Below are 26156 nucleotides of genomic sequence, written 5' to 3'. Positions count from 1 at the left end.
GGAAGACTGGAGGACCTACGTCCCGACGGAAGCCCGAGAAGCGGTCCTTCGGTTCTTCCACGACCACGACCTTGCTGGACACCCGGGGACCGATCAGACACGACGAGAAGTCACCCGGCACTACCACTGGCCCCGCGTCACGTACGACGTACGTACGTACGTGCGCGAATGCGCGGTCTGTCAGGCGAGGAAAGCGAGGCGGCATGACGGCGAGGAGCAACAGCGACCCAGGGAACCCACCACCGCCTTCCAAACGATAGCCTTAGACGTAATGGGCCCCTACCCCCGCACGCCGCGCGGCAAACGCTTCCTCCTCGTCGTGACGGACCTCTTCACGCGGTGGACGGAGGCGTATCCATGCAGGAACGTGCGCACACCTACCATCATCAGCCTGCTGACCAGGGAATTCCTGTCCCGTTGGGGATACCCCCAGTCGGTGTTGACGGACAACGCCAGTCAGTTCCTGGGGCGACATTGGAAGGGCTGGTGCGACGAACACCAGATCGAGCACCACACGACGCCCGCCTACCACCCGAGAGCAAACCCGACAGAGCGCCGGAACCAGGAACTGAAGGCACAGCTCCGGATCCGGCTGGGGGCAGACCACACGCAGTGGGACCTGCACGTGGCTGACGCCCTCTTCTGTGTACGACGCCGCACCAACGCCGCAACCGGCCGCACACCGGCCGAAATGATACAGGGCCACAACCTGCCCTTACCGGGAGAATGGGCCACACACGGCACTCCACACCCCGACGAGACGACGGAGGAACGCGACCAACGACGGGTGACTCTGCACGACGAGGCAAGACGTAGGCAGGAGAGGTACGCCAACCGGATCACCCCAATCACAGATCATCCTCCACCCGCCGTGCAGGTCGGCGATCAGGTGTTCGCGCGACTACACCCACTTTCAGCCGCACCCCGCAACTATTGCGCGGGCCTGGCCCCGCGCTGGGGCGGGCCATACACGGTACGGCGACGACTAGGCAGGACGACGTACTTAGTCCGCACGGAGGGACGGCGCCTGAAAAAGGTGCACAGGGACGACATCCGGCTCACCGCCCTACCTGGGGAGAGGAACCCAGACGGAGACGCAGGACCCCCCACCCCGGACGAAAACGGACGCCGTACACCGGAGAGCGACGCAGTCCAGGAAGAGGACGACTCGCCAGAAGCGACCCCCGCTAGGAGCCGACCCGAACCGCGCCCATACCGCACCCTGGTGTTCACGAACACCACGTCCAACAGGCCCCGCGACGAATCCGCGGACACGCCCGGGACATCACCCGCAGAGGCCGCGTCAGACGACGAGGCGAGGCCACAACCACGGCGGTGGCGGCGCCCGCCCACGTACCTCGACGATTACGCACTTAGCACGGCCACGGGGGACACAGGGGGCGACCCCGCCCACGACGTGCCAGACGAGCCGGAAGAGGTCCACGAGGACGCACCGGAGACGGCAGTGGTACCCTGGGAGGGGAGCGGGGTGTACGAGAGCTTCCCAACGCAACACTACCCACGGGGCGATGACGAAGAGGCCGTGGAGATCGCCGAGCTGTCGCACAGCATAGGTCAATCCGATGCGTGCAACGACGACGGGCCAACGCCGATCGTCACGCAACCCGGAGAGACCGACCCGGAGATCGCCGCCTCAGCATCAGCTGCCATACCTGAACGGGAACGGACTCCGTACCAGTCCACGAACTGTCAACCGCGGACCGGGACATCGACTGGGGACAAGCGAACCCGCCAGCGAGCCCGCGGAACGACCCCGACGAGCCCACAGACCTCCAGTTCGCCTGGCCGACTACGACCTGGGAACGAGGCGCAGAGCCTGTCAGCCGCAAGGCCACCTCGACGAGTCGACCCCCGGATGTTCGGCGTGGGACGACCCGGGACAGGTGCTCGGGCCCTACCAACTGCGGCCACCGAGAGCGCCACCCGGGTGGAGCTGTTGCCGGAGCTAGGAGGCGCCACGACGCCGCCCCCGGCACGCCTGCCACGACGGCAACCGGGGCGGCGCGCACGTTGGCCCAGTCGGCCACGTTCACCAGGTCCAGTGCGCTGACCCTATCAGCCGCTGACCCCGCACAGGCGCCGCGACGCCGCCCCCGGCACGCCTGCCACGACGGCAACCGGGGCGGCGCGCACGCTGGCCCTGTCGGCCACGATCACCAGGTCCAGTGCGCTGACCCTATCAGCCGCTGACCCCGCCCAGGCGCCACGATGCCGCCCCCGGCACGCCTGCCACTACGGCAACCGGGGCGGCGCGCACGTTGGCCCAGTCGGCCACGATCACCAGGTCCAGTGCGCTGACCCTATCAGCCGCTGACCCCGCACAGGCGGCGCGCACGCTGGCCCTGTCGGCCACGATCACCAGGTCCAGTGCGCTGACCCTATCAGCCGCTGACCCCGCCCAGGCGCCACGACGCCGCCCCCGGCACGCCTGCCACGACGGCAACCGGGGCGGCGCGCACGTTGGCCCAGTCGGCCACGTTCACCAGGTCCAGTGCGCTGACCCTATCAGCCGCTGACCCCGCACAGGCGCCGCGACGCCGCCCCCGGCACGCCTGCCACGACGGCAACCGGGGCGGCGCGCACGTTGGCCCAGTCGGCCACGTTCACCAGGTCCAGTGCGCTGACCCTATCAGCCGCTGACCCCGCACAGGCGCCGCGACGCCGCCCCCGGCACGCCTGCCACGACGGCAACCGGGGCGGCGCGCACGCTGGCCCAGTCGGCCACGATCACCAGGTCCAGTGCGCTGACCCTATCAGCCGCTGACCCCACCCAGACGCCACGACGCCGCCCCCGGCACGCATGCCACGACGGCAACCGGGGCGGCGCGCACGTTGGCCCAGTCGGCCACGTTCACCAGGTCCAGTGCGCTGACCCTATCAGCCGCTGACCCCGCACAGGCGCCGCGACGCCGCCCCCGGCACGCCTGCCACGACGGCAACCGGGGCGGCGCGCACGCTGGCCCAGTCGGCCACGATCACCAGGTCCAGTGCGCTGACCCTATCAGCCGCTGACCCCACCCAGACGCCACGACGCCGCCCCCGGCACGCCTGCCACGACGGCAACCGGGGCGGCGCGCACGTTGGCCCAGTCGGCCACGTTCACCAGGTCCAGTGCGCTGACCCTATCAGCCGCTGACCCCGCACAGGCGCCGCGACGCCGCCCCCGGCACGCCTGCCACGACGGCAACCGGGGCGGCGCGCACGCTGGCCCAGTCGGCTACGATCACCAGGTCCAGTACGCGGAGCCAACCAGCTGCTGAGCCGCGAACCACGCCGGGATGGAGCGGCCGGAGCTAGGGGTGGCCCCATGTTAGCGGGACCATAAGCGGCGCAAGGTCGGTCTTCACAGGGGGGGGGCGTTTGACGTCGTCTGGCCGACGACCACCCCAGAGCCCGACCTGCACCCGCCAGTATACGCTCCCGCTAACGGAACACACCCCTGGCCATGGCCCACCCGAGTCAGGCGACCCGAACAGCAATTAAAGACAGAGCCGCGGAAACCTGAGTAGACAAGAGAAGAACCGTACCCATTCCTCCTAAAACATTAAATTAGGATTTTAACGACAATAAAATCTCTTCCAGACACACCCGTTTGGAGTCTAGCGTAATGAGGTCACGCCTGGCGCGAGAGAGGCCGAGCCTCCCTCGGACGCCATGCCAGTTCGGCAGTTCAGCGCAGCTCACGGGCCGGGGCGGACCTACGTCCCACGGAGAGGCAACATCCTTTGTCTACATCGAAAGTAACGTCCGGTAAATATAGTCACTAATTAACCAAACCCCTTTTATTGCTTAACCTCTCCGTGAGTGCCCGGCCCCTTTTTTCGGTCCAGGACCTAATCCGGCCGCATCAACTTAAGGACACCCCGCACCACACTTGGTCAACGGGGCTGCTCTTCAGCATACGGCACGGGCCGTCTCCCGCAACGTACAGAACTTTATTTAAGGTCACGCGCACGGCGCTGACCACAAACCCGCAAGGGAACTTGGACAAACTTAATTGCGGTGCGTGTTTCACCACAGTGAGCACAACCCCCGCGCCGAGACATTTGCATACGGGATTGGCCGTCTCCAATCGCGCACCCCCTTAATTCAGTGTACTTTGTATCCCGTATTGTGTATTTCTAACTTGCGTTACCCGAGTAACGAGTGCCACGGAACTTGTGCGCACCCCCTTAATTCAGTATATTTTTGTATCCCGTATTGTGTATTTCTAACTTACGTTACCCGAGTAACGAGTGCCACGGAACTTGTGCGCACCCCCTTAATTCAGTGTATTTTTGTATCCCGTATTGTGTATTTCTAACTTACATTACCCGAGTAACGAGTGCCACGTAACCTGCACGCATCCCTTAATTCAGTGTATTTTGTGTCCCGCCTTTGTGTTACGAAATTACGTTACCTGCGTACCCAGTGAGACGTCTGAGACATAACAGCATCCGAGGCCACGTAACGCGGAACACAGACAATACGGCGCCACGAAATAACAAGTAAAAACCCCCCCGGGGACCTCTGTAGAGTGTTGTATTGTGTACGACCCTCTGAATAAAAGGTACGACACCGCCACCTCAACTCCACGTCTCTTATTTAAAATCATCTCACGCAACACCGCCGCCGGCCCTAGTGGGCCACGCAGGGGCACATACATCCACGACCCCAAATTCACGACTAGAAACGAGCTAGTCTGGCGCCCACCCAGACAACACAGATCAAGAACCGCCTTTTCCCACTAGGAGCCACACCGGGACTCGAGCCCGAGACCCCGGACGACGGCATAATAAACTCGCAATTAGAGAGAGCTCGAAGGAGAATATTGGCTTTGGTTGTTGTTGTTTTGTCCCTCCAATTATGTATTTCTTTAAGAACTTTACATACTGGTTCGAGATCAGCTGCGAATTGATAACAGCATCATGACGCTCAACCCATCTCGTTTGACAATGTGACTGCACCGAGTGTTTTAGGTGACTCTTCAATGTTGCGAATCGCTTGCTAGACGCTGTGAAGAACGCTACTACTTCTTCAATAGTACCAAGTGCGTTTCTCACACTTGTAACTCTGCAACTGCGAGAGACAGCGAGGTTGAGCTGGTGACTACGACACGGTGCTCCTTGTGCGTTGATAGCTTTCTTTTTTATTGTAGTAACAGCTCCTTTCAATTCTGACATATTAACTGAGCAACCATCACAGCCTATACTCACACAGTTCTCCAGTGACAGAGATAGGCTTTCCATTCTCCTTAGAATCGTAATACCCAATATCTCACCAGTAATGCTGCACTCTTCAGGTTCATTATCTGTGTTGCTACTAAAATCATTGTCTTTATGGATGTCAACAAAACCCAAAAATCTTTCGTGTAATTGGCCAACACCATTGACATATCTTGCAGCTAAACTCAGTTGGGCGATGTGCGCTATGTCCGTAGTCTCATCGAAGATGATGCTGTAATAACGAGATTCTTTAATTTCCTCCAGTATTCTTGATAACATCACTGTTTCACAGCATGTAATAAGTTCGTTACACATTGTTTTACTTATGTAAGTGGCGTTCGATTTAGTGGTCTCGAGGTGCTGTTTTAGTTGCAAGTCTCCAGCATCGATTCTAAATCTTAGAAGAGCTCTAAAGTTTTCCTCATTACTCACTATATTTTCACGATCATTTGTTTCGTTTTCTAAAAGTCTCCCATCATCTTTATGTCCCCGCAGAGGAATATTTTGCCTTCAATGAAATTTTATTGTTTTTATTATAGGTACAAGACGGGTTCTGTTTTCTTTAATACTTTCCATTCTCTGTGTTGACAATTGATTTATGACCTCAAGTTCGCGGTTGTCTTGTGTCGTTAAAATTTTTTTTGCATCTGTTGATGCTTCAATGTGGTACATGAGATGAGAATGAGTTTCAAGGTCACCATCTTTTCCAGTAAGTTTGGCAAACTTTGTAAGAGGTTCAGTCACAAGTTTCTTAGCGATGCTGGCCTTCTTTCCTCCGACCATTTTATTATTGACAAAAATTGAACAGTTAATGCAAAAAAGTCCTTTTTTAACTTGTGAGAAAACCAGCCAAGGATACTGTTAAAAATAATTATCGTGCACCTGTCTGTGTTCAACCCGTCCTCTCTTGTGGTGCTCAGAAGTAGGAAAGATATAACCTTTTTCAGGTTTCCTTGGAGCTGTGAGAAGCTTGTATATTATATCATCACTAAGTTTTCCCGGCGATAATATATCTATGTAATTTCCAATTTCCATGGGATTACCGGAATCGGTACCAATATTCGATGAACTCTGTTGCAGAGGTTTTAACGAAGTGATGGATTCTGCCTGTATATCTGGGTCTTCTGGTGGTTTTTTTGTGGCTAAAACATGACCGGGATCTTCAGATATTTCCACTTTTCGTTTCCTTATTATAAAACGGTCCATTTCAAATATTCTCTAGAACTTTACTTTCATTATGAGTATATGCGGACTGTATGGAATATTTATTTAAACTAAATTCTGAATAAATAACTGTCAGAGTTTGGTTGTAGATTGTGGATTGACACTATTATATTATTACTGAGAAATTAGTATATATTAATTAACACTATTGTACTGCCGTCCGCCGCGGTCTCGTGTTCGAGATCGGGCGCAGGTCCTAGCGGGGTGGCTGGCTTTCTTAGAGATTTCTGTTCCGGGAGGGTGCCAGGCTAGCTCGGTGTCTAACCGTGTGATGGTCGTGGGTTCGTTGCCCCAGCGTGGTCCGCTAGAACCGTCGGCGGTGATGGAATTTGTTTCCTGATTAGGTTGGTTTGTTTAGGTTAATTTACATACACTGTTCTGGTTGTTCTACGGGTCGCACGGGGGGTGCGGGGGGTGCGGGGTGGACTTTTTATTGTTCACGATTGACACTGGTTCATTACATTGGGTGCGAGGTTTACTCGGCGGTACATGACTGCCAATGAGGCGTCGGAACACGTAGAAGTTTTGATTATACTATTATTACAATTACACTTGATAAAACAGCACTCTGTGGTGCTTTTACGTACACGATTACACTGCACACGTTATCTGAGAGGGACACCTGCGTGCCTCTACGTGCGTTTACTTATTAAGTCCTCACGCCAGTTGCAGTCGAGGGAGAGCGTTCGGTTAGCATCGGCTAATCTCGTAATCTGTAACTTGCGACGCGCGGGCCCACCTGTGCGGACCGCGGCTCGCTACTAAATTAAAAACACGTTTAAGCTTGAATGTAGCCTGTGCCTGTGCACTGGGCGATTAAATAAAGTTCTGGGGTGGCGGGAGACGGCCCGTACCGTATACTGCACGGCCCCACGTAATGCTTTGTGTGGGGCGTGTTAAATTGACGCGGCTGGGTTAGGCCCTACACCGGAAAAGGACCGGGCGCACACGGGGAGTATTTAAAAAGAGGTTTTGGTTGTGACTATAATTACCAGATGGACGTTCGGTGAAACAAAGAGATGCTGGCTCCCCGTGGGACGTGCGTCCGTCCCGGTCCGCGAGTCGCGCTGTACTGGCGTGCAGCCCTGGCGCGAGGGGAGGGGTGAGCTCCCTGTCGCGCCAGAGTTTCTAAAGTTCCGTTATTCGTAAAAATCTATATAATTAACTAATTTTAAGTGGCTCTAAATTCACATAATAAAACTTAATGATTAACTTAATATCTATATATGTTTTAGAATTGACATTTAATAAGTTTGTCTAAAATAAGTTTGAATATTAGAGTCAAGCTAAAGACTGTCTGTTTCTTGATAACTACTCCAGTGGCGAATGATAATGCTAATTTGGGGCGGTTTGCGTTACGTCACACGTTTCACTACTGAATTTAGGCTGAAGGCCGCAAGGGTTGCACTCACAGCTGTTTTAGTAGAAAACTACACGTGAGTGACCCGGGCACTCCTACGTCGCACTTTATTAATTAGGGGTTTTTGTTTGTTTTTGATTACTTTATTATTGTGTGGGGAATTTTGTAGGCACGGGGAGTGCGTTGCATGCGTAATTAAAATGGTTCGCTATTCTCTACCTTGGGCTGCGGTCCGCTCACTTGACTCAGGTGGGCCATGGCTAGGGGTGCTTTCCGTTAGCGGAGCCGAGTACTGGCGGGTGCAGGTCGGGCTTTGGGGTGGCCTTCGGCCGTACGATGTCAGTACTGAATCACTACTTGAAATACTTGATACTGATCACCATTGTCTTGAATAATCTTCACACTTGCAACCACTAGAACGATGAACGATTCACTCATAAGTCTTAACACGTCGGCTTCGGATTATAGCTTAACTTCCTGTTCCTACTTGGCAAACAACCCGTTTTTATACCACTACGTAGCGAGAGTTCTCGGTACAATTATCAGTAGAATGTTCGCGAAATTCCTCGAACATATGCCAGACAGCATGACGTATCGAAATCACGAGAAAGAAAGTTCGCAACTTTTCTCGATCATGCTAACATCCGCATCATTACAGGTAGTACCTATGCAAGTACAACTACTCGACTGAGGTGACGAATAAATTGTGTGTAGATAGATACACGGGCGGCGGCGTGGTGCGTGGAAGGGGAGGTGAAACCATGCGCAGGTCGGCAACTGTTTTTGTTTTAATCGCGAATAAAACGGTCCGATTCATGATCGATATCCGATATGCAGTGAAGATAACGGCTGTCACCGTCGCCGCTCAAGTGGAGTGGAGAAAGGAAAATAAAGGAGGGTGGGAAGGAAGAAGGGAAGAGGCATCTACATCAGTGGCGTAGCGTGCCATCTCGGCGCCTGGGGCGGGAGACCCATTTTGCCGCCCCCATTCTATAGGTGCGTCATTAAAATTAAATTTCACATGCAATGAGGTACCTTTTATTGAAGTTAAAATAGGATGAGCGGTTTTACAAGCGTATTCTACGGGCCTTATGAGCAGCGAAGTCAGAAATAACTTTGTCAAAATCAATATTAGCAGCCAATTCTTGTTCAATCTACAATATAGCCAAGTTTGATAGTCTAGCGGAGCTCATAGTAGATCTGAGGTAATTTTTTATTAGCTTCAACTTCGAAAAACTTCTCTCACAACTTGCAACACTAATCGCCAAAGTCAAATATATACGAATCAAGATGACTATATTTGGAACCGAAATTCCGAGATTCAGTTTTTGAATGAACTGGAGGAGCTCCAGTGGTCCTTTACCACTTATATCTTCCTCTGATTCAGAACAGGCAACAACAACAAACTGCTGAAGACGCTTCCGCTCCATCTGAAACTCGTCCTTGTCGATGTCTTCTAATACATGGGAAAGATCACACTCGAACTTGCTGTCCAAAAGTTTCGCTGGCATCAAAAATCCGAACTTGTCCGATATTTCTTGAATTTGCTGGAATCGAGTCGTCATTTCTTGAATGATCTTGTCGAATGATGTGATAATCTCTCGACGGATTTCCTGTTCGTGAGACAAAGCTGCATCTTCAGAAGATTCATCGCCATGCATGCGTTTTTTCCTGCGAATTCTTCTCGTTTTGAGTTCGATTCCGAGTTTTTCGCAGAGAGTCTTAGCAAAGTCAATTGCTTCTTGCATGAAACGGTCTCTACTTTCCACTAAGAGGGTTTTCAAAGCGCAGAGTTTCTGAGCACACTTATCCACACTTAGTCCTCGTTGCTGCAGGTAAATCTGTGCGTCATCTACTTCAGGTAGCACTGCAGCCCAAAAGCCAAGAAAAGTTAGGAAGTTAAATGACTGCATGGCTGTCAGGAGAAGACTGGCTCCCGATCTTGTTTCGGAAGTTTGAGATGAATCTGTTAATTGTTCCAGTACCTCAAGAACTACCTCAAACTTATTTTTAAGCATCTTGACAGCTACATGTCTAGCGCTCCAGCGCGTTTAAGTGACTCGTTTTACTGCTTGACCTGTGATGGCAACAAAAGCGTTCCATCGAACAGTTGATGCGGAAAAGAAGGCAAACAGCTTCTCCAGAGTTCCAAAAAACGTCACGGAATCCACTGATTCAGAAGCAGCGTGTACCCCAGTCAAGTTTAGTGAGTGGTTTGTGCATGCAACGAATATAGCTTTCGGATTCAGTGCTTTAATCCGGGCTTGAACTCCATTGTGGATCCCTGACATTGTGGCAGCATTGTCATAAGTCTGTCCTCTCAGATTCTGTATGTCCAGTCCGTCTGATGTTATCTTCGCGATTATATCGTTGCTGAGATCTTCTGCATTTTTTCCTTTTGGTTCGAAGAAGTCAATGAAAGATTCTACCATGGCGACTTTTTCTCCTTCGAATGTACGTATCGCAGAACTTGGCTCATTTGGTCATTGTGGGAGATGTCGGGTGTACTGTCGAAGTTTACGCAATAATATTTAGCTTCTTGAATACGACGGATGATGGTGGATCGAACTTGCTGTCCCAGTAAATTTATAAATTCATTCTGGGTTTCTGGAGATAGATACGAAACTGAGACTCTTGCTCCCAGCTTTATCTTTGTCAGGTGTTCCATTAGAAGAGGGTTGTATTTAGCTAGGAGGTGCACTAACTCCAGAAAGTTCCCGCGATTGCCACTATCATCTCCTCGAATGTCTTCTCGATGTCCTCTGAAGGCCAGATTCTGTTTGGCTAAGAACTGGATAATATTCAGCAACCTGTACAGTACATCCCTCCACTTCTTCTCCTCACTTTCGAAAACTTCTTGTTGTTTCTGATCAATGGTTGCTTTACAGTTCAGGCGAACTTCCAACTCCTTCCATTTCAAGAAGCTCTGTTCATGGCCCAGGCTATTTTCATGGTCTCCTATTCTTGGATTTAGCTTCCACCATTTGTTGAATCCTTCTTCAGATGCGAAGTTAGAGCCGGAATTGCCAAACAGCTTGCAAGAAAAACAATACAAGGATTGCTTCAAAGGCGAGTACACCATCCATGTTCGGAGAACCTTTTTGCCATTAGATAATGGTTTGTAGAACCACTCTTTGGTTAGTTTTCGGGTACCGCCTTTCGTTGAAGTCCCTGAGCGAACAACATCGGCAAATTTGGAATCGATGTGCTGTACTGAGTCAGATCCGCGACGTACTAGAAGCGTTCTTACTTCGTCGGTCATAGGAGAAGGCCAGCAACCTACATCGTCGAGATTCACATCTTTGATTTCGGCAGGAGCAGAAGGCACGATTTCAATTATGTCTTCTTTGGCAACATTCACTTTTTCTGCAGGCTTATGACTAGATGCTTGAGGTACTTTTGATGAGTCGACTTCGTCTTGACCCTGCTCTGTGGTGGGACCAGAACTACTTCCAACTGCGACGGCAGGTACGTCTTCTTCTTGTACCTGTAAAATAAGTTATGTATTCCCATGAATATTGGCCGGAGGACACGTTCGAATTTCAAATAAGTATTTTATCTATCACAAAACAAAAGTGGTTTTGGTGACGGCGCGGTTTGCCGGGCTTATAAGAAAATTTACAAACAAAATTGATTTTGTATGGCAGCTACCTTTTTTAGAGTTTCCCGGTAAAAACTGACTGAGTAAGCCATGTTATAGATGTTATTAAAAGATAAAATGACGAGAAATTTGAGAAAAATCGTTGGCACCATTTTTGAGCTAAATGAAATATTATGTTTTCTTTGTATGACAGGTACCATAAATAATGAAGTTATCCAAAAACAAAAACAAAAAAATATTCCTAGACTACTACTAGATTTACAAAACATCCCCTATTGAAGTTTTAAATTCAAGTAGCAGGACAAAATTCAGTCGTAAACTTAAAAAGATGTACCTTAACTCAATGTAATTTATGTTAATATACTCCATACTTTTTAAACAATAATCAATGTTCAAACAGCTATTAGAGCAATTTTAAGTGTATTATAAAATAAGATTTAATGAACGAGTGTGACTCCGTACTCGCAGACAAACCTAGGTGAATAGGTTTTGCGAGACTAATGTAAGAAATATTGTAACTTTTGTAAACAATAAATAAATAATAATAATAATAATAAATAACTGGAGTAATTCTAGGCCATGCATGATTCTAGATGGAGGAATCATATACCTACTTACACTGGAATCACTTCCGCTGCTGCAGGATGCCACCGAAGACGTTAACGTGGCTTTCGAACCAGAACTGGAACTAAAATATTTCAGTAATGCACCTTGAGACTTCTTCGCATCTGCTTCTTTCTTAGCCTTTTTTTTTGCGGAATTCCGCACCGCTTTCTTTGACTCTTTTCATTTTCAAAAACTAGTTCAAAGATTGGGTAAAGTTCTAAATGTTTAGTTTTAGAAGATTCAACAGTATTTAAAAGATCGAAACACAATCAAAATGACTTTCGTTCCGTATCCGAAACTCTCGCGAAACAATCATACGAGTAAAGCGTGATTGCGTTACGGTACTTCACGATGCACTAAAACAAACAAAGATCAGTACTGTAGCATGTGTGCTACAGCTGCTACCTTTGATAATGTTTATGTTGGCAGAAATTGTTAACGTATTTTATTAATCTTTCGGATGCCCTGGTAATACGAGTTATTTTGGATTTAAGTTTGTTATATGTTGTTTTAAAAAAAAAATTGTAATTCTTGTTTAGTCTTATTATTTTTAAGTTTAAGATTTTAAGTTATTAAATTGGTCTGGAAAGTTCGAGGACACTACCGAATATGTTGGTAATCGCTGCGCTAGACGGCGCGCGAGCAGAACAGCTGATTGTGTGACGTCAGGTGAGACGGGCGAGCGGAGTCGCCTGGTAGGCCCAGGCGGGCGCCACGTGAAGTAAAACGCGGGTTGGCCATGGTGATGGTTCCACATCGAAGTAACTGTATACGAGTGTTCCTTTTTGAATATGAATGGCGTTCGTTTATATAATTTAGAACGCTTTGGTACGATGAACGCGAGTGGTTGGTGAGGCGTGTGTGAATATCGCGAGGATTTTCCAAGGATGAATTATGTGCGCCGAAATAAACTCCAAGACGGTATGGCGAAGGATTCGTCATATTCGTACAATTACCTGCAGCTACGGTAACGTATAATGGCAAGGGTTTGCCATTAAAAACACTCGTGAGCAAACGAGTGTATTTGGTGACCGGACATTATGACGTCAAAAAGCAAGTAAGTGCCAGCCGTGCCACTGCCCCGTTGACCCCTTTGACCCCTGGTGTGAAACTATAATTTGTGGTTTTTTGGGATTTAAATTAACGGACTAATAAAACTGAAACTGGGATTTTACGTTCAACGTGTTTCACCCAATCCCTGCCAGACCTAGAAGAAAAAAGGCGTCGACCGTTAGAAAATGACTTAACTGAGAAGGGCTTGTAAACCCATAATTTGTAATTTGCTAAATTTTTGGTATATTTATTTGCATGTTAAGGTGTGTCAATTTTTTGCTAGATTTCGCCTATGTTAATTGGTATTTACAGCGGTGATACGCCCGGTGCGTATCTATATTTGTATTTGTATTTGTATTAATATGTTATTATATATTTTTAATGCATTTTTGGTAATTATATTTAATTTTCGGAGCTCCGAAGTATATGATCAAATTATAATTTTTTGGGGGAATTGTTAAAGTATTTTTTTAGTGTTATTATATAGCTATTTTTTATAAGTAGTAATAGAGTATGTATTTTATGATGGATGCGCCGATTTGTGATGAAACGATTTTATGATATATATATATATATATATATATATATATATATATATTTATTTATTAAATGTTGTCATATAAATTTTGCTTCTTTTTAACTTGCTGCCTCCTCTCACTGTTCACAACCTTATTAGTATTTTTTAAGCCTGCTATTAGTTTGGGTTTTAATATTTTTTTTTGGGTTTACCTGCGCTCGCGGTACGGGGCAATATAGGAGTTTTACTGTGTCCCGGTTTGCGGAAGTTGTTTGGTTTGCCCTGGGTTAAGGTCAAACTTTACAGTACAATGCGTAGTACTAAATTCAATGAGTGCGAAAGAGAGGCATCGACACGGGCCGACGCGTGAAACAAAAGATTTTGTATGAGTAATTAACATAATAAGGAGTGCCGCTCATCTCGGCTCTCGCGCGCCGGGCGGCGCGGCGTGATGCGATGTTGCCGTTCGTATGTAAACAAACAAACGTTATAAAGAGCTCTGTCAGTGATTTCGCAGTTTTTCTTTTAAATAAATATTAAAAAATAGTTGGTGCACAAAATTGTAGATAAAAATGGAACATTATAGTGTGTCTGACACATGTAATGAATGAATCATAGATCAGATCTCAACCAGCTTCACCGGCGACCCGCCCCCGCGGGCTGCCGCCCGGGGCGGGCCGCCCCCTCCGCCCCACCCACGCTACGCCACTGATCTACATTATCCCTGCGTAAGCTGATGCGGTTTCTGAAAGGAAATATCCGAGTGTCGCATGCCTCAGATAAATTACTGAGGAGTTTTCCATTTGTCTTCAACCCGTATGCACACGTAAATTTGACACACGTATTTATCCCGCCGCTAAAATACATCTTGAGCTATTGGTGTAAAACAAACCAAGTCACATGCAAAGCTTAATAAAACTTTATTCAAACTGTTTCCAAGACATGAAGTCGTTAAAGGTAAGTGTATGAATGTGTATTGTATAACATCGGCGGCCGGGTGCGCGCCCTCCCCTTGCCAAGAACCATGCTTGGTGCTGGGCTGCCCTGGTCAAGGGGGGGCGCGCGCCCCCTGCGCCCCCACCCCTATGAATCCGCCATTGCAGTCAAATAATACACCACGAGACATCTGTGAGGCAATAATATGCAAGACGAACTTCCTTCTCCTTGGTGTCTAGCGAAGCCATCCTTCTTTTGCGATCGATAGTGAGCATCCCGCATCCTACATAAAACAACTAAATAATATTTACCTGTAAGCAACATGTGGTTTCATCTGTTGACAATAATCGACACTACTTTAAACATGTTATTTTGCATGAGATAAATTAACTCTCACCACTGAATGGTGCTATTATAGTCAGTTAGAGCCAAGTAGTCTCGCAAACCACGTAACCTCATGTCCTATTAGCTATGTAGTACTGTAGCCTCGCAGTCTCGTAACCTTGTGTTCTGGAAGCTTCGTAGTCCTAGAGCCTCGCGATCACGTAACCTTGTAGACACACAATCGCATAGACTCGTAACCTCATGGCTCGTAGTCATGTAGTCATGATGCCTTGGAGCCCCGTAGACTTGTAGCTACGTAACCAAGTAGCCTTGTAATCTTATAACATAATGCTGTTGGAGCAGTTGGAGCAAAAGAGAAAATTCCGTCGAAGACAGATGTGGCAATTGGAGCCTTGTAGATGTGTAGCTTCGTAGTCAAGTACTCATGTATACATGCAGTTCAGTAGTATCGTAGCTTCGTAGCCTCTTGGTCTTGTAGTCAAATAGCGCAAGGCCTAAGACTATTTGGAAACAAATACTTTGGACATCATTGATTTTTGGAGCCGTAGACAGTTGGAGCACTTGTAGCTGATGGAACTTTGGAGCTTTGGAGCTGTTGGAGCTTTGGAGCTTTTGAGCATTTGGAGCTGTTGGAGCTTTTGGAGCTGTTGGAGCTGTTGGAGCTTTGGTGCATTTGGAGCTGATGGAGCTTTGGAACAATTTGGAGCTGTTGGCGCATTGAAGCTTTTTGGATCATATGGAGCTGTTGGAGATTTTAGAGCAGTTGGATCGTTTGGAGCTGATGTAGCATTTGGAGCATTATAGCATTGGAGCTGCTGGAGCAATTGGAGCTGTTGGAGCATTGTAGCATTGGAGCATTGTAGCATTGTAGCATTGTCGCATTTGGAGCTGTTGGTGCTTTGGAACAATTTTTGTTGTTGGTGCTGTTAGAGCTATGAACATTTTGTGTATTTGGAGCATTTGGAGCTGTTGGAGCATTAAAGCTTTTGGAGCATTTGGAGCTGTTTTAGCAATTGGAGCTGTAGGAGCATTGAATCTTTTGGAGCATTTAGAGCTGTTGGTGCTATGAACCTTTGGACCATTTGGAAGCATTTGGAGCTGTTAGAGCATTGAAGATTTTGGAGCATTTGGAGCTGTTGGAGCATTTAGAGCTGTTGGAGGTTTTGCATATTTGGAGCATTTGGAGCTGTTGGAGCATTGAAGCTTTTGGAGCATTTGGAGCTTTTGAAGCATTTGGAGCTGTTGAAGCAAAGGGCAGTTGGAGCCAATGACGTTTGGAGTCAAAAGACTGATGGAGCCAATGACTGATGGAGCCAATGACTATTGGAGTGAATGACTTTTGGAACTAAAAACTGTTCGATTCATCGACTGTTGGAGACATTATATCCTAACTTATCATTGACGATCGCATCCTACCGATTTGAATGAACGAGAGAATTCACCTCCTTTTTGTTACATGAGCTTTTCGTTTTGTAGAATTTCCATCCAAACGTGCTTCGTTTTCATTAAATGCTTGTCCTGCGCGAACGATGCGTAGTCATTGTGTGTACATTACGTACATTGCGGTCATTGCGTGTACTTTGCGAGTATTGTGCGTCAATTGCGAGAACATTACATGTTCGTTCGTTTACTGTGTGTACTATTTCTTCATTTCGTTTCCTGTGTGTAAGGTGTGTACATTCCGTTTTCCTGTGTGTACTGTGTGTTCATGGTCTATATGGCTGACATTGTTCATGATCTGGTCTGCGGTCCGAAGACGCTTGGTGTATATGTATGGATGGTTTTTTACATGAACATTTTAAAGGTTATTCTAAGTATGAAAAAAAAATTGGTTGTCTGTAAAGTCGGTTTACGGACGATAGTTTAACGTGACAACGTCATAACAAAACATTGATGAAATGATTGATCCAGAAGAAAAGGAAATATTATATTCGGCCTGAGACTGAGCCGTAATAGGCTTCTGCAACCAAACCATTTAGGCATTAAAAATATTATATTCTTTGAGGAAGAATTTTTTTTAATTTGAATTATTTTTATTGAATTATCACTATTTTGTATGGATACAAAGGAGTGAAATGAAATGTACAATTTAATTAATAAATTTACTTTTAGTTGCATTCATTCATTAATTCAAATATATTTATTACTATTGAAATGTTGCGTGTGCTGTATTTATTTTTAGACGTACAAAAAAAATTTTTTACACCTGCCAGGATTCGAACCGACATCCTTTGAAAAGAAAATTTGCGAAGCTGACCGCAAGACCACGAGGCCATACATGGAAATAAGTAATTTCAAATGACATATATATATATATTTATAAACTTTTTTTCAGGGTAGGGGAATAATATTATTTCGTTTTTATAACACGATTTGATAACAAATACACATCCCAAATACACCAAACTTATTTATAATGTGTTACAATATTTTTTAAAACATTGTGCAAAAGATCCCAGGTGTAATTTGAATTACTATGTGTAACTGTAAAACTCCATTGTTGGTTCAAAACGTATTTGAATATTCAACATTACTTTTAAATAACCGTACCAATTGTGCTGGAAATCGGTGGACGATCGTTAAATTACATAATATTAATAATTCAAACGACGAAAATATGATTGAAAAGTCAAATCGATGGTTGTTCCAATCGAGTGGAAGAGAGATGCCGCGCATGCGTACAATGAGCATGAAGAGAGATGCCACGCATGCGTACAATGAGCAAACACGTCACATCCATAGTGGGACATCCGTAGTGGGACACTTTTTCGAGCGTGCAGCCGGCGTTCATCGATTTATTAGACGTCACGTCATAAACCAGACTTTCATGTAAGGCGTAGCGGCACTATATTTAATTCGTTGGTCAGGTATATTGTCTTGAGTTGTGTAATAACTTGGGATTAAAATTTACAAACTAAACACCAGTCTTTGTTTGGCCATGTGTCACAAGCCTCCATGCCGGAACTGTCTGTCCGGACGTGCGTTGCCAACCTGGCAGCGCACAATATACCACACTCCTCTCCTACCCATAGTAGCGAACAAACAAACAACAAGGACACACGGACAAAGAGTACTACTAGAAATGTATGTTCACACACATCACAGGTTCATCATTTTTTTTTGGGACCCTGTTCCTTTTGGGGTATCGTTGACTACTGGCATAACCACTCACGAATACACTGTATTCCCCTTGCACAAACCCCTTAAACCTGTTTTCCGCATCACTACACCTACTCCTTTCTTCATCTTGGGCACTGCCAGCTGCACTTTCCATCACGTTTTCCTGTGGCTCCTTTTCTGTCAGTGCTGCTCTGCCGCCTGTAGGCTCCGCAGTTGAGGACGTTTGGTGGCAGGGTGGCAGCTGTGCTTCTCTACCACTGACCCGCATGTTGTTGCTGCTGACTGTGTTTGCCTCCATCTGCGACAACGGCGGAAGGGGGCGAAGCTGATCTAGGTGGCGGCGATGGGTGACTCCGCTGGCCCCTTGCACACTGTATGTGAGAGGACCCAACTTGCCAACGACCACCCCCTTCTCCCAACTCTGTTTCCCACGTGCATAGACGGTAAACCCAACACTGTCATTCACATCAAAAGCTCTGTTCCTGAGGGTGTAACGTGAGACCACCGAACCCATTTGGCGAGTTGCAACAGTGTTAGCTACAGACGGGGCTAGCAATGACAAACGGTTATGAATAACCCTACCAAACATTTAACTGCTAGGTGACTCCCCCGTGACCGTATGGAGGGTTATTCTGTAGCTCAATAAGAAGCGGGGTAAGGCTGTGTTGAGCGGAACATTAGAGTGAACCAATGACTTGAGTTTGTTTTTAAAGGTTCTGACCATGTTTTCCGCCAGACCGTTTGAGGAAGGGTGATACGGAGGTGAAAATGTGTGCCTTATGGCATTGTGTTTACAAAAACGACTGAACTCTTCCGATGACTAGCTGAAACTAGCTGTTCTGGCAACCCGTATACAGCGAACCACCAACGCAACTGTGTTATGACTGCATCCGACGTAATACTGGGAAGCACACTGATTTCTGGCCATTTTAAATGGCTATCCACAAGGACTAGGAAATGCTTTCCCATGAATGGACCGACGATATCCACATGAATTCTTTGCCAAGGTCGATTGGGCCACGCCCACAGCAGCAGGATTGAATTGTCTGGCAAGGACTTGTTCTGGAAGCATGGGGTACAAGAAGAAACTACCCTCTCCAAATCTTTGTCTATCCGATGCCACCATACATACGAACGTGCCAAGGCTTTCATTTTGCATATACCAAAGTGGCTGATGTGCAACTCCTGCATCACTCGACCCTGCAAGACTTGGGGAATGACGACCCGGTGCCCCCACAAAACACAGCCCCCTTCTAGTGCAAGTTCGTTTCTTTTGTCATAGAACGGTTTGAGCGTGTCGGACAGTAGCGTGGCCCAACCATCTCTAAGGCACCTAATGACTTTACCTAACACTCCATCCCTTTCCGATTCTCGCCTGATTTCCTGAGGCGTCACTGGCAAAAACTCTGACACTCCAACATCCAAATATGAAAATTGGGCTGAAGAAGGCTCAACATTTGGAAGTGGCAACCTAGAGAGGCCATCAGCATTCGAATTGGCGTCACCTTTGGCGTACTGAACAGTGTAGTCGAAACCTGAAGAAGCACTGCCCAACGCTGCAGCCTATTGGCAGCGAGCTGCGGAATACCACAATGGCTACCTAGAATGTGTGTTAATGGTTGATGATCGGTAATCCGGGTAAAGCTTCGGCCGTACAAGTACTGGAAGAATTTTTAACTCCAAATATAATTGCTAAGGCTTCTCTATCTAGCTGAGAATACCCTCTCTCTGCAGACGACAAGGTGCGAGAAGCAAATGCAACTGGCTTCTCTTCTCCGCTGGGTAGGGTGTGGCTTAGGACTGCTCCCACACCATATGGGGACGCATCGCATGCCAAACGAATTGGTAAATCCGGGTTGTAGTGTATGACAACATGTGAGGAGACAATCAGCTGTTTTAAATCTTTGAAGGTAGAATCACAGCTTTGTGCCCAAACCCACTTTTGACCCTTTTTCAAAAGCTCATGTAAAGGTGCCAACACCGTGGCTAGGTTAGGCAGAAAACGGGCATAGTAATTAACCAGACCTAGCCACGCCCTCATTTGCTGACACTACGAGGTGGCGGCGCATCCACTACCACTTTGACTTTTTCATCACTCGCATACAACACCTCCTTATCTACCCTATGCCCCAGAAAAGAGACTGATGAACGAAAAAATGCACATTTTGTTCTATTTACCTTGAAACCAGAGTCCTGCAAACGTTGTAACAGTCCATGAAGATTTTGCCAGTGAATTTCCCTGGTAGCGCCTGTTACCAAAATATCATCTTGAAAACACACAACACCTTCTAACCCCTGTAGGACTTGCTCCATTGTGCGTTGAAAAATAGCAGGGCAAGACACTATTCCAAAAGGGAGTCTGCTAAACCGAAACAATCCCCCTATGCGCGTTGATAGTGCACAGCTCCTACGAGTTCTCATCGACCTGCAACTGCTGGAATGCCTGGGAAAGATCAATTTGAGAAAACTCTACCCCCCTTGCAGCTTGGAAAACAACTCATCAACTCGCGGTAAAGGATAATGTTCCACAATGAGGTTAGGGTTGACTGTGATCTTAAAATCAGCACAAATACAGACAGTACCATCAAATTTTGCAACCGGAACAATTGGGGTGGCCCACTCACTAAATGACACCGGATGAAGTACACCTAACCCCAGAAGCCTGTCTAGCTCTTTATCAACCTTGTTCTTAAGCGCAAAGGCCAGGGGCCTAGCAGGTAAAAAGACTGGTGCTGTCCCTTCACGTACATGCAATGGCACTACTTCCAATGAACGTACCCAAACCGTCATCGAACAAGGTAGGGTACGGTTTGGTAATGACACTCAGCACTGACCTGTCCTCATCTGAAGTGGCCCTAATATGGTTGAGACTCGGTTTTGGCAGCTCTAAAGCATCGTACCAATCCCTGCCAAGAAGTAGAGGGCTTCCATTTGGAACTACAAACAAATCTAGATCCTTGGGCTTGCTCGACTTCACTTGCACCAGTACTGTAATTGTCCCGCACGGGTGTATTACACCGTACGTGTAAGACTTGAGACTAACCCGTGTCGGAGACAAAGGGTATTTTGAAAACTGTGTCCTATACAGCTTTTCTGAAATAGCGGATATAGACGCACCACTGTCGATTTCCATATCCAGCACCACGTCTCCCACCGACACCTCCATAACCCAAGGTCGTGACCTGGCTGCCAACCCACACAACTGGAACACAGACGCAAAATCCTCGTCCGATGTGTGTACACTTTGGCGATCAGGGTCTTCACGCACAACATAATTATGACGGGTCTGGTCCTTCGTATCAGTCGACCTGAGGTTCGGGCACATTCGTTTAAGATGTCCTAAACGTTTACAATTATTACACTTGTACTTACGGGACTTGCAGTCACGCACATAATGATTAACATTTCCACAGCACAAACACCCGTGCCCGCCCTGGTTTTTGATGCCATCTTCCCACGAACGTGTTTTCACCACGTGTACATTTACTGGTCCCTCGGCCTGTTCCGCCGAACCGTGTGAAATTTCTACTTTCGGCATATTTACATGAAGGGCTGCATTTCCCATGACCACTTCATGCTGAACTGCTATGCCTACTGCCTTTTCGAAGGTGAGGTCATCTGTTTCCAGGTAAAGCCGCTGAGTAATGTTTCTGTCCCTTAACCCTACCACAAACTGGTCACGCAAGGCGGCGTCTATGAAGGTACCAAAATTGCAAGAGCGCGTTAATTTCCGTAAATTCACCACAAAATCTGAAACTGTTTCCTGTTCTTGTTGGACACACTTGTGGAAGTTGTGACACTCGGCAATCACAGACGGCCGTGGAGAAAAATGGCTCGTCAACAAAGTGACTAGCTCGCTGTAGGTGCGCTCCGATGGCTTCTTAGGCTCACACAGATTGCATAGCACTTCATACGTTTGTTTCCCTACAGACGAAATAAGGATTGCACGTCGTTTAACTTGATCCTCTGGCTTGTCTCCCAAGCCGTTTGCGATGAAAAGCTGTTCCAGCCTTTCGACATACGAGTCCCACGTGTCCTGGCCGGGCGTAAAACTTTCAACTTTAAACCCCGACATTCTTTCTGAACATTACACGAGCCGTAATGCACGCAAAGAAACTAATCCCATCCTTGTCGCCACTGTAGTAACTTGGGATTACAATTTACAAACTAAACACCAGTCTTTGTTTGGCCATGTGCCACAAGCCTCTATGCCGGAACTGTCTGTCCGGACGTGCGTTGCCAACCTGGCAGCGCACAATATACCACAAGTTGTTTTTCGTAGAGTGAATAATTAATAAATTCCACAAAAGGTAATAGAAAACAAAATATTAAATATATTTAATATTTAGTTACACATGTCACTGGTCAAGAATCGAACCGAGGACAGGAATCCATCGTTTCAATATGTTATTTAATAAGCGATTTTTTCGGTGAATTCTGAAATTTTTCCCGCATCTATAGCTAAATAATTACATGATTCCAAGATGGTGCCCAAATTTCAAGATGGCTGGCATCTCAGTAATAATAAATGATTACTGCACTCTAGCAGGTTAGAATAAAACTATCATGATGGTAATGATGGAAAGACCAGTACACACACAAGATGGTGTCCTCCAGCAGACGAAAACAAGATGGTGGCAATTACCTCTAGCAGGTGGTAGCTCACGGTAGCATTTACTGAACACAAAATGTCCTATCAATGATGGCCGTCAAGGTCAAATTTCAAGGTCATGGTAAAATTTCAAGGTCAAGGTATAATTTCAAGGTTAAGGTCAAATATAAAGGTCAAGTTCATGGGTAATGTCAAAGGAGAAGGTTTGGTGAACAGAAAATTATACCTACTACTAACATGGAAGCAAGTTGTCGAATTTCTCCCGGGGTATCATATTTCAACCGAGATCTAGGTCCAGTCTCATCAGCTTGAATCTAATTATTTTAAGGAGTGTTTTTGGGACTTTTACAGCATATAATATTTTTATGAATTTAAAAAGGTAATTTTCCTCTCAACAAGAGAATTTTTCCCTCAAAGTGGTGACATTTTGAGACTTTTTTTAAAAGGATTTTTAGGTCCTGATTTTAAACTTTTGTAGAAATTTTCCCTAAAAATCCTATGTGGTGGCCGGTCTATGACCTGCATCCTACACCTTAGCATAAAACCTGTTCCAGACGCCACAATCACACTACTAGAAGCAATTCTGTTACGGAACATACATCCGGAAACGAAACCCTTCAATGTAATATGAACAAACAGTGGCATGTAATTAGCACCACTCCTTTGGCTGAGAGGCGTCACAACCTCAGCGCAGTGATGTTCAAACTCTCCACGGGAAGCAAACAAGGGGCGGGATGTAGATGTTTAAGGAGTGATTACATGGGTTGAATAAACAGGGCAATTAGGACAAGTACTTAGGAGATTACTAAAACCAAGATTTGGAAGTCTCCTTCCTCCACCACTGCCTTTTGTACTACTATGCATTGCTTATCAGACCGCTTACTTGACCTGTGTGAACCAGTGGAGTCTAATGGAGAGCTACGTAGTTCATAAAATTTTGGAACTCAATTTACTCAAGAATTATGTGGTCAGAAGCAGAAACTATTAAATTTGTATAATTGTACCACGGAAATGAATGTGTGTGGAACATTAACATTGTACATTACATTAACAGGGACATGGAACAGGCAGCAGGCCTGGTATGCTCTTCTAAAGATTACCGGTTCACATAGGTGAAGAGGTCTGATGAACCATGCATAGTAAAAAATGCAGTGGTGAAGGAGACTTCCAACTCTTGGTTTTAGTAATCTCCCAAATACTTTCCCAACTGTCGACATGTGGAAAGTAGGGTGACTTTTCTTACTTACCCTAGTATCTCTGGCAAGAATGCTGTTGCACAATTTTTTTAAACATTTTGTTAGAGCAGGATTTTACAACTATACAATTCACTGCCCTGCGAAAAAAAAAAAAAAAAAGGCCCAACAAAATAAAATGGCACAATCACAAGGCACGTCAACAACCGGTATGCTCGCACCCCTACCATCTCACTGCCCAGGTGGTTTTTTTAATTTAAATAATTAAAATAATTTAGGTTTTCTTGTTTTATCAGTAGAGCTCTACTAATGACTACCATATTTTATTATATTTACTTGTTTATTTCCCTAAGTAGTATTTGTTTAAAGACTTTACGTTGAATTTGCAAATAAAATATTTTGATTTAATCTCTTTTATCATCTTAAAATTCCATGTGGATACAGAGAAAATACATTTTGCAGCTCTATAAAAAATTGTAGAATGTGTTTACTTAATATTTGGCTCATCTAACTCAAAAGTCTGCCGACCCTTACCTTAGAGCACGACTACAAACACAATTACACATTGTATGCTGGTATCCACTTATGTACTGAACCATCCCACTTTGTATTTATACATGTGGAAAGTTACTCTACCATATATAGGTTAGTAGGGTAGTCAGGAAAAGTTAATTTGCTTTGCTATCATTGCTATTCCTTTTACTCTACTCGTGTAATTGCTCCTTTATAGGGTTAGCCAAATGCACAAGCAACCAGCAGTCTATGGTTGGTTGTCATACATTTACATGTTTGGCTTTGGGAGATTAGCACAGAGTTGAAGGTTTAATAAGTAGTTTGCTGTAATTACAGAGTTGACAAACATTTACATTTGTAGAGATGGCTGAGATGCTCATGATGAATTGGAAGGAGAAAGGAATTGCAGGAGCAGTGCGAATTTACCAAGGCAAACTTTAACAACATACACATACCGAATAGCAAGACTTTCATATATCTTTGCAGGGTTGAGTTTCCAAACATAATCTTACTAAAAATTTCATATTTTGGAATTTCCTCCCAATCATTTAATTTATGTACAGCAGTTTCCGAACATTCTGTGTATAGACCCCTACACCCAGGAGCGTACAGAAAATTTAATTTGGCTGTTTACTTTCAAATTATTTTCTTTTGTTAATGGGAATGTTAGATTATTTTTAAGATTTATGGGAGGATATATTCCTCTTATTTCCCCTTCCCCCTTTGCCCTTAAACAGTTTTCTCAGTTGATTTTCAACCCTGAAGATGGCTGCTGCAATGTAGAGGGAAACATCGGTAAACACTACAACTGCAAAGCAGCTCCATCTCGAAAGCCAAGATGTCTTACCAATGGCCATCAAAACCTGCAAACTACTTTATAACGAATAAGATTGTTTTACCATGCTTGATAGGACGTAATGATCCCCTTGGTGCCGCCCACCGAGTCCAGTTCTCACCCCACACTCGAGGAAGCAGCTGTGATGGCCGCCGACCATTGTTTCGGGGTTAAAGACGACGTATGCAGCAACTTCATCAAACAACCGGAGCTGCACGAAAGATTGAAATACTTGCTAGGTCAGTAACAAATTGTTTGTGCAAGTTCAGTTGGGTAGAAAAATATCTGTGGCTGGAATGCTGCTCATCTATTTTCTCATCAGTCTAAAATAAATACACCCAAATGCTAAAAAAATATATAATTTGGAAAATGTCAGCTGCCTAACTAAAAATACAATTTAGTATGTAAATAAGAAAAAATTAACAAATAATTTCTTTACTTTTCAAACATATTTGGTCGTTATTTTATGATTTTTGTAAAATAATATAACATTGATATGCTTTGCTTGCAATAAAAATAAAGGAAAGTGAAGGAGAAAACAATATCAAAGAACCACAGTTCAAAACAATGATAATTTGAGACCCTGGAAAATCAAAAATGCTATAACAACATTTCCAGAGCAGTGTGGTCATTTACACAATGTTAACAAAGCTATGACAAATGTTTACAGACTGTAAAAAAGACAATGACCCCGAGCTGTGGGAAGGAAGCACGTCTTGTACGTCGTTATCTGACTTTGAGACACTTTCGGAAGTCAAGTCTCCGAAGTGTATCAACAGAGTGCAGCTCCGGGGGTCCACGCTCCCGTCTTGGTTTCCAGGCTAGTATACCATCTCAAATAATGAAATTAATAAATATAAATAGGTATATATTCTAGGGCGGATACAGGTCAGACTTCTGGGAGGGGCAACGGAAGTCTCAATACCCCTCCCCAATAAAATTGGGGAAGCAAGACTTAAAGTCTAAGTACTAATATCTTAGTTTACATATAAGACCCAGATTAAGATATTAATAGT

At 46.0% G+C, this 26156-nt stretch overlaps 1 protein-coding gene across 1 annotated transcript in view; it reads left to right on the top strand.

The window, feature by feature from the left end:
• LOC134528028 (uncharacterized) overlaps positions 1-26156 on the top strand; it is a 68714-nt gene that overhangs the window by 39090 nt on the left and 3468 nt on the right. Inside the window, exons 6-7 of the mRNA XM_063361207.1 lie at positions 25217-25379; positions 25811-25960. Of these exons, the coding sequence (XP_063217277.1) occupies positions 25217-25379; positions 25811-25960 (313 nt within the window). The remainder of the gene's footprint in view (positions 1-25216; positions 25380-25810; positions 25961-26156) is intronic.

The sequence above is a fragment of the Bacillus rossius genome, chromosome 1 (genome assembly GCF_032445375.1).
Source record: "Bacillus rossius redtenbacheri isolate Brsri chromosome 1, Brsri_v3, whole genome shotgun sequence".
Lineage (NCBI taxonomy): Eukaryota > Metazoa > Arthropoda > Insecta > Phasmatodea > Bacillidae > Bacillus > Bacillus rossius.
Note: the sequence above shows the minus strand (reverse complement) of the source record. Positions and strands in the feature narration are given on the sequence as shown.